At 46.6% G+C, this 12,364-nt stretch overlaps 1 protein-coding gene across 1 annotated transcript; it reads right to left on the bottom strand.

Moving 5' to 3' along the window:
* Positions 1 to 2,423: 2,423 nt before the first annotated feature.
* Positions 2,424 to 12,253, bottom strand: F3 (coagulation factor III, tissue factor). The gene is made up of 6 exons (XM_058716490.1): positions 12,032 to 12,253; positions 10,807 to 10,918; positions 7,615 to 7,805; positions 5,505 to 5,683; positions 4,804 to 4,951; positions 2,424 to 3,436 (listed from the first exon to the last, which is right to left on the bottom strand). The coding sequence occupies exons 1-6, from the start codon at positions 12,129 to 12,131 to the stop codon at positions 3,300 to 3,302; spliced, it is 867 nt and encodes a 288-aa protein (XP_058572473.1). The 5' UTR covers positions 12,132 to 12,253; the 3' UTR covers positions 2,424 to 3,299.
* Positions 12,254 to 12,364: the final 111 nt, after the last annotated feature.

The raw sequence follows: 12,364 nt of genomic DNA, 5'->3' as shown, positions 1-12,364 counted from the left end.
CAGGACTCTAGGCTTTTTCTGCTCCCAGCGCTAACTGCTGTGTTGATTTTAGAGGCAGCTGTTTAGTCTCAACCATAAGGACAGGTGGGGAAACCTGAGGCGCGGCGACAATGTGCGGTATGAAGGCTCCCGAACGTGGCCTCGTCGGGATGTGTAATGAATTCCTTCCCCGTGAACAGCCAGCCACCTCATTAGTACCCAACCTGCTTTCACTCCGCCTGTGCTCTCTTTAATGGGACCATTCAAATTCCTTAGATTAGGAGGCCGCATGGTCACGTAAGGCTGCGATTATGCCTGGCAGGGAACAAGCAGCCTGATGGAAAGGCTCCGTCGGATGCCCTCTCTGGGAAGTGTTCTTCCCCCCTCCCCCCCCTCCCCCACGTCTAGTGCACTAAGCTCTTTGTCCTGGCCAGCGCTGCATGAGCAGGACTTCCAGGTACTGGCCCAAGCACACCTACCTCAGGACATGCGCCCCTGCCAAGCTCTCTGTTGTTGACACTGCTGCACACGCACACGCACCCCGTCCGTTCTCTGGCACGCTGCAACAGGGTAGACCGAAACGCTGCAACAGGGTACGATTCAGCCTCTCCTGCGTCGGTACGGATCGTCCAAGGCAAGCGCGCCAACAAAATTAGCCCAATAAACCAACATGTTCTCCTTGACATCTCCAAAGTTTCGACCATGTATTCGCCTTTCAGGCTACCACTGGTAGGGGAACAGCAAAGGGGTTTTTGCCCATTCTTCCACAGACTGTGATGTTCTATCACACATTTCATGTTTAGAGTTTTACTGATAATGCTTGGAGTTCTTTGGAGCAGAGGAACAGATGAACTTAAAATTTATGAACAGCTGGACAGTGAACGGATTCTTTGCTTTTTTTTTTTTTTTTAATGTTTTTATTTATTTTTGAGACAGAGAGAGACAGAGCACGAGCAGGGGAGGGGCAGAGAAAGAGGGAGAAACAGAATCCGAAGCAGGCTCCAGGCTCTGAGCTGTCAGCACAGAGCCTGACACGGGGCTTGAACTCATGGACCAGACTGTGAGATCATGACCTAAGCTGAAGTCGGACGCTTAACTGACTGAGCCACCCAGGCGCCCCTCTTTGCTTATTTTAATGTCAGCTCAGGTCTCCTTGGAGGGGCGCTTCCGGGTGGGTGTGCCATTGGAGGCTTTAACTACACTGACTGCACCGGGCCAGCCTTTCACAGTGGGAAGCAAACACGGTTGAGGCCCAGCTACGTGCTGGGAACGTCACTTCCATTTCGAGTTAGAATCCTCTTCCAACACATTCGTGAGATCAAGACTTCTGCTGCGTTTTATTTGTATTTGAATATTTCCATTTCTCTTCTCTAGAGGGAGCTAATGCAGTCAGTTGGACTGAGCCATGACTAAGAGCCTGCTGGCCCCGCCACCATAAAGGGGAAGTAAATGTGAGCCAGACCCAGTCCCACTCACAAAGGGCTCTCCATTTAGTTTTTCTTATTTTTAAATGTTTGTTTATTTTTGGGAGAGAAAGAAAGAGAGAGGGAGTACAAGTGGGGGAGGGGCAGAGAGAGAGAGGGAGACACAGGATCCAAAGCAGGTTCCAAGCCGATAGCAGAGAGTCCAATGCAGGGCTTGAACTCAGAACTGTGGGATCATGACCTAAACCAAAGGTCATGATGCTCAAACGACTGAGCCACCCAGGTGTCCCTCAATTTAGTTTGCTTTTAATGAACTCTAGACACTCCACTTCTCTATCTTACATTGTCCTTTTGTCCAATTTTCTTTGAAGACAATAATCCAAAGAATTTTTCCTTTCTCCTCTCCAACTTTCATCTCCAACTCAAACTGATGCCCATGGGAAGAAATCACATCTTCTAAATCTGCAGTCAGTTGTATCATTTTCTGTCTTCCCTGTAATGCCATGTGTCCCTGCCATTGCCATGCGACTGGCTGTGCCTCCTTGCAGGCAGAGTATTGTCAGGCGTGGTCAGGTATCTTGCCTGGGGCAGTTGCACGGGAGCAGAAGTTTTGTGTTTTTCTTTTTTTAACAATTTCTTTTTGATTTTAATTTAATTTAATTTTATTGAGAGAGAGAGAAAGCACATGCACAAGTAGGGAGGGAGCAGAGGGAGAGAGAGAGAAGTTTTAAGAGGTGGCTTAAAGCTTGAAGATGTGACTACTCTTCCTCCTAATTTTTTGCTTTTCCCTCTGCCCTGATCCAAACAGAGCCTTCACCTTCGGTGTGGGTTCTAGAATGAGAACCTAATTAAGAAGAGCTGTGCTCAACTTGCAGCCACCAAACTAATGTACGCGAGAATTCAAGGTAATGCTGTTGTGAGCCACTGAGAATTTGGGGGTCATTTGTTACCACAGCAGTGCCAACTCGTACAATGGCCAAATCGTAAACAATATGTGGAAGATATAATCAAGACGATAGCCACAATTCCCAGTCACCTTTATTTATATAAAAGTATATTAAATAAATTATCTCAATATATACAAACAGAACAATATTACTTCTATAAATAGATAATCCCCATGTGTAAAACCTCTTAAAAATATATAAATATACACAATATTGGCCATAAAAGCTCAAAGTACCTTAAATCATAAACTCTATGTGGTTTGTATAGTAGTCTTATAAAAATATAGTTAATTGTCAAGTGCTTAATCAACAGCACGGAAGTCAGTTAAAGTGCTACCCCTAAGGTGCTTTAGGAATGTGCCCCAAACAGAAGTCTTCTGCATTTCACACATTCACATAAACGTTTGCCAATTGTTTTGAACCTCCAAGAGAACTCAGAAAAGAAGCAGCAGAAGACCCTAAACACCATATATCACAAAAGCAGGGACACAGGTTAGACAAGTCCACCCAATTTCCATTTTACTCTCCTGTGTGATTTGAAGTCAGCTTCTCAAAAGCCTTCCAAAAGTCTACCCAGGAGTTTTTTGTTTTTGTTTTTGTTTTAAGGCATTTGTTCATTCGTTTTTGATGAGACAACCTGGTTTCATCTTGGGTGTAGAATATACATTCTAGAACATGATATGTGCAAAGGATGTCATAGTGTTAAACAGAAATTTTAAAAACTTGGAATGGGTTGTACCGTTCGTTACATTCCACAGCGTCTAATGCTGCTGTCGAAACCAGAATGCTAACTGTGAGAACAGGTCGGATAAAGAGCTATTGTTGAGCCCGAGAGTCTCCGTGCTCCAAAATACTCATTTGTGTTTCCATATATTCTATTCTCTTCAAAGTTCTTGGTCGCAGTGCAACGTGAACTGTGCCGTGGTCGGCAGCTCCAAGGGTGTGTTCTTTATGCAGCATTGAGTGGGGAACCCTCCTTCCCGCCTCGCCCCCTGCGCACCTTCCTGCACTTGTACAGGGACACCCCCAGGATGATGGTCAGGATGATGACTGCAAGCACCACCATTCCAATGACGAGGAACATTTCTGGAAAACAAAAGGTCCCAGTCAACTTTGAGAGCTTGAACCCCATTTATCAGCGGGCAGAACGGAGGGTGTAACTCTAAATTACACCAGCCTGCTTTTGCGTAATTTGAAATTTCTTTCTTCCACCACAACATATTTTGATTAGGAAAGAACTGGTCAAACCCTAGATGTTTTAGGGCAATTGACAGTGGCGAAATCATTCAATGGGCTACTTAATAAACTGGATAATGTTCACAGCCAGGAGATGGTACACGTAAATGGGAGCAAGAACAGCTTTTGGAAACAAGTGGCTAAAAATAATGCTGGGTTTGGTGGCAACAATTATCATAGTAGAAGATAAATGATCAGTGCAAAGAGCAAGATGCAGAGTGCTGGCAGGGTTCAGGTCAATAGAGATGATCATTGGTTGGGGCAACAGGAAGGGCTTCCTGGTGGAGGAGGCATGTGAGACGGTTCTCAAAGACACATTTCAGTAGATGGAGCAGAGGCAGGGAAGCAGCGATCTGGGTGTGCATGAAGACAGAGAGGCAGCAGAACTCCAGCTGGCTTGAGGGAGATGGCTGTGAGGACTGTGGGTAATGATGGTCCAGAGGGGTACAGGACCAGAGCGAAGGCCAGCCCTTTTCTTCCATCATGGTTAATCAACAGGAAAAATTTGTTTAAAAGTGCTTTTAAATTTTCAAATCTCATCTTAGCAAGGAGCCATCCTGTGACTCTTTTGATCCCAGAATGTCCTCAGAGTACTATCCCTACAAAGCCTGGAGGGAGACTCAGGCTGTCAGCTTCATGGACGAGTCTGAACCCCTCTCAGCACTGCCAATGAGGAACCAGTCCTCACAAGGGGTCTGGGCCCCATGTAGGCACACACACTCACATAGGTATATTTGCTAGAGGCAATCCCCTCCCTTCATGGGTTAAACTTTCTGTCTTCTGTGACAACAGCCCATAGCAAGTGCTCACAGATGTCTATTGGGTGCAGCTGCAGCTGGCCCAGAAACTCCCCCATAACCCGCAGAATCAGAATTTAAGTATGAAAAAAATACCCAGAGAAATCTGTGATTTGATGCTAAATGCTAAACATGTACAGTGTGTCCATTGCTCAACAGTGAGCTTGGCACACAGTAGGTGCTCAAGAAAACACTAGCTAAAACAAGGGAACAATGCAGAAACATTTTCAAATGCCTAAAATTGTAAGAGTCTCCCCCAAACAACATGACCCAAACAAACAAACAGCAACAACAACCAAAAACATGGCTGTTTCTCCCTGAACAAAAATACTTCCTGGTTCTAAGGGTGCACTCGAACTCTGGAAGGTCTCCATGCCTCCCAGAAGAATAACGGACAGAGCCATTCACCTCTGGACATACCTTTCTCTTGGCTAGTACACTCGATGAGACTTTCTGGACTCTTTTGGTTTACTTTCCGTGATGGAATCACTGCTTGAACATTGAAACAGTAGCTTTCTCCTTTATCCACATCAATCAAAAACTCATTAGTGTTTGTCTTGGCTGTTTTCTGTTAAAAGATCAAGAGTTCTTAATTTATCTGGGCTCAGAGTGAATTCTTTCCCCTTCACTAAGTCAACTGTGGAAGCAAAAGCCTGCAGGGGCACACCAGACATATAATGGATTAGAAGTGACTTGGCTGGTCAGTTCCCCCTGATAACTGCTAAGGATGCTTCTTCCTAGACCCAAAATACCCAACTTAAGCCCATCCAACCCAATTTAGCTCCTTTAGAAGATATTTGCAATAAAGGGAAAAAGGAATGAAGCATTAGTTGTGAATGGAAAACAGACTTTGTCTCTGGGATCCTCAAGAGAGGAAGAAATGGGAGAGCCAGCAGGAGCCTCAGAGAAGACCTGGTCCAGCCCTTGGCTGAGCAGCCTGTGTATCCGAGGGGCCACGCCCAGAGTCACAGAACCGGGACAGCAGGCACCCCTGCTCCTCCACCACACTGCTCTCTCAACCACCCCATTCTGGCATCTTTGAATTGAGGGAAGAAGCGGGCTGTAAAGTCAAGGATCCACAATTTAAAACAAGTCCTAAAACCAAATGAAAGAATCCTCACCTTTCCCGTACTTGAAGCTTTCCAATAATAAAGTGTGTAACTTAAGTCTTTGCCAAAAACATCCCGGAGGCTTAGGAATGTGCCGTTCATCCTGACTAAGGTATGTGCATCTTGTACGGTCACATTCAGTTTTGTCCCAACTTGTTTGTAACTCTGAATCATGGGCTGTCCGAGCTTTGCTAAAACATAGAAAATGAGCTTCATTGGAACCAAAGAATTCTATACCAAGTAGAATCGCATTTAGTTATCACAGTTAATAACAAGCCAGTACCCACCGCCCCCCCCCCCCCCCATTGTAAAACAGCCCCATAGAATACGCTCCCTGCAGGAGTTCGCTCAGTGGCTCCAGAGCGGGACATCCTACGGCAGTGCTATCCAGTGCAAATATAACAGCCACAGATGTGATTTAAAATTTCCTTGTAGTCGCATTAGAAAATGTAAAAAGGAACAGCTGAAATTAAACTTTAATAATACATTTCATTTAATCCAAAATAGCTAAAATATTATCATTTGGCATGTAATCAATAGAAAAAATTTTGGAGATATTTTTCAAAATCCAGTGTGTATTTTATACTTATGGTATTTAGCTGTGGGTGCTCAGTGGCCATATGTGGCTAGTGGCTGTTGTATTAAACAATACAGTTGTATACGGTTCCATATTTGAGATAGAGTAAATTAGGGGCTGTGGAAAGCCCAGGAAATGTCCTTGGTACCTCAAGGAACCAGTGTTAACTGGTCATCTCCTATGCTTAGGCTGAAGGACAGTAGAATAATCCCAGTAATTTAACACGAATTATATGCAGTTATATGTGTGTGTGTGTGAGCACATGCAAAATTAATATATAAAATACTTTCTCACGTCAAGGAAGGATTTGAAGTGGCTTAGAAGAAACTCAAGAATTATAAAAAGGGGAATGAGTGTCACTGAGCCTGCACTGTCACTGAGGTGGCTGTGGCTGTGGTGGCCATGCTCCAGCTGAGGGCCCAGAGAGACACGGGAGCAAAGGCCACAGAGGAGTTTGAAGGCAGGCTCTGGCCAACAGGGGCTCAGGAAAGGCACACAGATTCGCTCGGGGGTCAGGCCGCCCCCTATTTCCACCCTCCAAGTAGATACCTGAGGGACCAGGTGGTTGACGGTCCCTCCTCCCTCCCCCCTCCCTGCTGGGAGAGAGCTTTCTCACTGGGCAGCCGCAGGGCTACACACAAAAGCACCAGATAAAAAACATGACACGCTTCCATTCTAACCTTTCGTTCATAATTCTTCTTAAAAGAGCAGCTGATTTCACCCAGCACGATGTGCTGCATCTGTTTATTTAAAATACCCAGTTCTGACCAAAAAAAAAAAAAAAAAAAAAGTTGAAATCTCCTACTTGGCAGGAATCCTCTGCATTCTGTTTTTAGATGCTCAGGTCAGCTTACTGGGACAAAGGCTGGGGAGGAAAGCATTCCTCGTTTTCAAAACCAGCACGAAGGAGGCAGGCTGGGAGCCGGCCCAGCAGGGCATCACGTGACGCGGAGCACGGTCAGGTTATTTAAAAAGGTCAGCGAGCCTGATTGTGGACTCAGAGGGACACCGGACCTGTCCCCTGGATTTGTGACTGTTTGTGAAAACCTGAAACGGGGACTTCTGGTCTGATAATGGAAGAGAAAATTCAGGAGATTTAGTTACATCTGTAATATATAATGTAAGTGTCCTCCTAGACGCTGAATCTCCAGCTTTGATGGATTTCCTACTCCCCAGCCCCTCCATCCAGGCAGTTGCTGGGAGGGCCTGGTGACAGAAAAAAGTTACTCAATAACACTGTGACCAACTCCAGAGCTCACGTTCTGTGAACCTCCTAGCACGCCTGGACGGAGCCAACAGCGCTGTGGCACTTACCAATTTCTGAGAAAGAGAACATGTTTAAGGATGAATATTCTTTTCTTTTAAATTTATTCTTATTTTTTAATTTACATCCAAGTTAATTAGCATATAGTGCTATAACGATTTCAGGAGTAGATTCCAGTGACTCAACGGATGAGTATTCTTTATGGAATAGCCCCTGCAAGTCACAAGCTCACAAAAACATTCAGACCACGAATGAAAGGGTATTACACACTGAGCACTTACTCTCTAAGTAAGGTGTGAACTCTGGGGAGTTTGTAAACTGAGGCTCCCCAGCGTAATCGGTGGCATCAGCTGGGTAGGAAAAGACCCGGGCCAGGTACGTCTGATTCACATTGTTCACGATCTCGTCGGTGAGGTCACACTCCGTGTCTGTGGTGTAGAAGCATTTGCTTTTCCAGTTGCCTAATCTGGGGCTGAAGGAAGGAGGAGGAGCGTATGAGGATCTGCAGCTGAGACAGACGGCTTTCTGGTGTGGTGCCGGGTTCCAACACCACTCACAAGCAGTCTGAGTAGGCATTTGCTACGCCGAGTCCTTTGGACGTATCTGAGTCCTCACAGCAAACTGGGGATGGCTCTGTAATTACTGTTTTCACAGATAAGGCAACTGAGGCAAAGTGAGACTGGGTGACCAGCTCATACAGCAGGACTTTGGGCCACACAGCACTTTGCCTGCCGAGTCTGTGCTCTTAACCATTCGTTAAATGTCTTTTTTAAAATGTAGACAATTTGTTAGAGTCACACAGGAGAGAGAGCTAGTCTACTTATTATATCATTGTATAACACACGTATCTTTATCACATTCTATAGACTTCAAGGTTCCTCTAGGTATTGTATACCCTCCTGATTTGGAAATCATAAATGTCCCATCTGAGTTACTAAAAAATTCCAGCAGAATCCAGATTCACCAATTTAGGAGCAGGTTGTTTTCTAGAAGGTGTGGAAGTTTAGTGTTAGAATTCAGAACATTTCTGTGGAATCAACATCACAGGTGGTGGTTGGGTGCTAAGGCTTGAGCCAACAGCACTTCCCAGCTACCTCTAGAAAGTGTTTCCAAAGAGGAAAAGTGCAGCTGGATCTCCAGGCACAGCAGTGGCACCCGTGGCTGGGGACAGGCCGGCAGCGAGGTGGGGGGGGGGGGGGGGGAGTGGGTGAAGAGGGACAGTAGGTTAAAATGCTTTCTCTAGGGACAGAGAACCGGGAAGGAAAAAAGCCCACAGAGGAGATGCAGTGGGAATGACCTTCCTTCCTCCTCCCAGCCTTGGGGCCTCACATCAGACTGTGGCAGACCCACCCAAGTAGGTGGTGGTATGGGGTCCTGGGGAGACCTTGGTTCCAGACCTGGGTGGGCACTCGTTATCAGGGCAGGCAGTCACGAATAAACCGCTCACTTGCCCATGGCAACAGTGTCCTCTTCTATAATAGGATTGCTGTGGTCCTTTTCACCCAGGAATCCTACTTATTCATGGGGAGGCTGCAGGAGAGTATGTGTCTCCCAGGAGCAGGATTGGGGACTGTTCACAGGCCTTGGGGTGCAGGGCCAAGAGTACAGGGAGATCCCTCTCTTGGCAGGAACTCCCCACCCCTACCCTCAGGCACCGCCAAGCTTCAGCTCAGCTAGGATGTGCGCACATCGCTCTTCATGGGGGACGTGTTCATTTAAATATTAGCAGCCTTGCAAAGTCTAAGAACTTAGGGTTAACTAAGGCTTAGGTTTAAAAATCAGGTAGGGGCACCTGGGTGGCTGTATCGTTGAGGGTCTGACTCTCAATATTGGCTCAGGTTTTGATCCCAGGGTCATGGAACCGAGCCCGTATTGGGCTCCATGCTCAGCAGTGGATTCTCTCTCACTCTCACTCTCCCTCTGCAAACCACCCGCCACCCCACTCTTCTCTCCTGCTTGTGTGCTCTCTGTCTAAAATTAAAAATAAAAAGAATAATCTTGGGAGATTATTTACAATTGTGACGGGGAAGTGATTTATTAAAAAAGAATAAAAAATAAAAATCAAGTAAATCATAAATGTTTCCACATTTTCACCAAACATAAGACTGAGTATATTGGGGCGCCTGGGTGGCTCAGTCGGTTGGGCGTCCGACTTCAGCTCAGGTCACGATCTCACGCTCCGTGAGTTCGAGCCCCGCGTCGGGCTCTGGGCTGATGGCTCAGAGCCTGGAGCCTGCTTCAGATTCTGTGTCTCCCTCTCTCTCTGCCCCTCCCCCGTTCATGCTCTGTCTCTCTCTGTCTCAAAAATAAATAAACGTTAAAAAATAATTAAAAAAAAAAGACTGAGTATATTTAGGAGTAAGCATTCTTCCTAAAATCTTATTTTCTCAATCCAGAAGGAAGGTGTTTTACTAAAGTAAGCTTCAGCTCTCTATCAGAGGAATTAATTACTAATTCTCAATTAGTGGAATCTGAATTGACAAGTGTGACCACAATTATAATTATTCCCTAGGGTTATGAAACCCCCGTATCTCTATACATGAATGAACACACACACACATTCTCCTCGTCTAGCAAACAGTCGTCATGAAGTTCATTTTGAAAAACAAGAACATCCACCTAAAAGACCCACTGCGTATTTAGGAGCTGTGTTCAAACACAACAGCAAAACATCTTTAATTCTTAGCCAGTGATACTATTGTGCCTTTATTCAGTTAGTGTTAAAATAACTTCCACAGCAGCTCTCCTCTATTTAATAAGATCTCTAGCAAGCCTCCTAGAACATTTCAGAAACCCCAAACTCACCAAGAATATGGTGAAAACCATCAAGGAACAGAGATGGCACATGTCCGACATTCAGACTGAACGTGCAAATCACCAGCTCTTGGAAAGAGCTGCCAATCAGAGCAGGATGGATGAGTGCAGACAGAGGAGGATTTCTCCCGGGCTTAGTGAGTCACAGATTTGACCTCCGAGATCGTGGATGCAACTGAATTTTGAACCAGTGTCTAAAGATTAATGAATCAAACACTGCTTAAGGGCAATGTACACATTTGTACTCCTCCCCGCTTCCTCCTGAACATGTTAGATCTGGCTCACAGTCTAGACAGTTAGCGAGGAAAAAGACGGGTGTGCTGAGAGGATGTTAGTTATCTTCAATTGCGACCCACACCTACCCATGCTGCCATAGTCTGCTCAAGAGAGTTCACCTACCTACGGCTTACACTCCATTTGAGAATCTTCCCATCCTGTCCAAAACCAAGTAAAACATTCTATCAGTTTAAGCTGAGGAAATGTTGCAGGCTTCATAGACTATGCCTCTGGCCAGCAAATTACCACCAATGCCCTCTTTGTCATCTGTTAAATACTCTCATCCATTAATCAGCTTTAAAGACGTTTGTATTCAGCACAGGGAAGTGAAAACATCAAAAACCTTAATTTTCTTTCTTTTTTTTTTTTTGTACGTAGCTTACCTTATCTGAACAGTGTAGACATGATTGATGGGTTTGGGTTCCCACTCCAAAATTGTCTTGAAATTAGTTGATTTCCAAGTTAAATTATATGCTGCCACTACATCTGTAATGCCTTTAAACAACAGAGAAACAGCTATTATTACGTGAACTCAGTACATGATTTCATGTTGATGCTATAAAACATCTTCCCATCCCTCCCACATCACTATAAACTTCATATTAATTTTTTTTTGCAACCACGAAAGCTTCCATTCACTACTGAATTATCAAGACAAAAAAACATTCAAGTTTTTCTTAATTTTCTTAAATTCTCTTAATTTTCTCCTGGCAAGATTGACCTTGTAATCTAAGAAAATCCTTGTTTGAAATGATTTATGGAGGAAGCCCTGTGATAACCTGACCTAGCACACAGCCCAGGAGCTATCAGCCTCCTGGGAGGTCCCAGGCCAGCCCAGGGAAGTACAGGACTCCAGAGGTTCCACTCACCAGGGAGGGCCATGTAGGATGGGTTTGGGGTAAGCTATGGAAGAGAGCAGATCCCACATGTGTGAGAGAGGTTAGGGCCGCATACCATAAGAAAGTCAAATCTTGACTTTTCTCATTTGTATCTAGCATGTCTCTATACTGAAACTTTCAGAGAGCCAGGCGGAAGTGTGGCCCGTCACACCATCGGATATATTCAGTTAGGACGCTTTATTATTAAGGTCTGCTTTGCCAATACGCAGCAGGTCACAGTCTCTGCCCTGCCCCCCCACACCGAATAAGCATAAGGGTCATGCACCATGTGGTGTCTACGCCAATCCAAGCGACTTTTTGCCACAGGATTGCCTCTAATTGAATCTAAAAGGTGATCGAGGAACCACAAGTGCCTCTCCAGCTCCATCAGGGAACGTGCACGCGCAGTGAAGGATGGTATCTATCCAAACCCTGCACGACGCTGACCAGTGCAGGTGCGGGTCCACGTCCACCACCTTCAAGGTCGCGGACCACTGGAACAGACTGGCTAAACTTAGAGCGGGAGCCACACTCCACGTGTGCAATCCCAGCGGCCGGACACCGAGCAAGCCTCTCCAGCAGAAGCGGCAGCCGCCTCCTACCCTCCAACTCCCGCCTGCGCGCCCCGGGGGCCGGCTTCGCTGACACGGGTGAGAGCTGCCGCTTCAGGCGGGCGAGCCCATTCCTCCGAGCCTCGCGCTCCTGGGCTTCGGGGGCGGCCGCCACTCACCGGAGGCTCCGGTCACCTGCAGGAGGACCAAGCCGAGCAGGAGCATCCGAGCGACGGTGTCCTCGAGGCAGGGAGTCCGGGGTCCGGGGAGGGTCTCCATGTCCACGAGCTGGCGGCGAGGTCGGGAGGATTCCGTTGCGCCGCGAAGACTGGGGAGGCTGGGCTGGAGGCCCCTTTGGGCACTGGCGGCAACGGAAACGATCCCGGAGAACCCCGAGTCTGGGGGAGCTCTGGCCCCGCGCGCTTTAAAGAGTCGCGCGGACGCCGGCGCCTCCGCAGGCCCCCGGCCCGCCCCCGCCGCTCCTCCCCACTCCCGCCCCCGGCCCGATCACT

The sequence above is a fragment of the Neofelis nebulosa genome, chromosome 2, assembly GCF_028018385.1.
Source record: "Neofelis nebulosa isolate mNeoNeb1 chromosome 2, mNeoNeb1.pri, whole genome shotgun sequence".
Taxonomy (NCBI): domain Eukaryota; kingdom Metazoa; phylum Chordata; class Mammalia; order Carnivora; family Felidae; genus Neofelis; species Neofelis nebulosa.
Note: the sequence above shows the minus strand (reverse complement) of the source record. Positions and strands in the feature narration are given on the sequence as shown.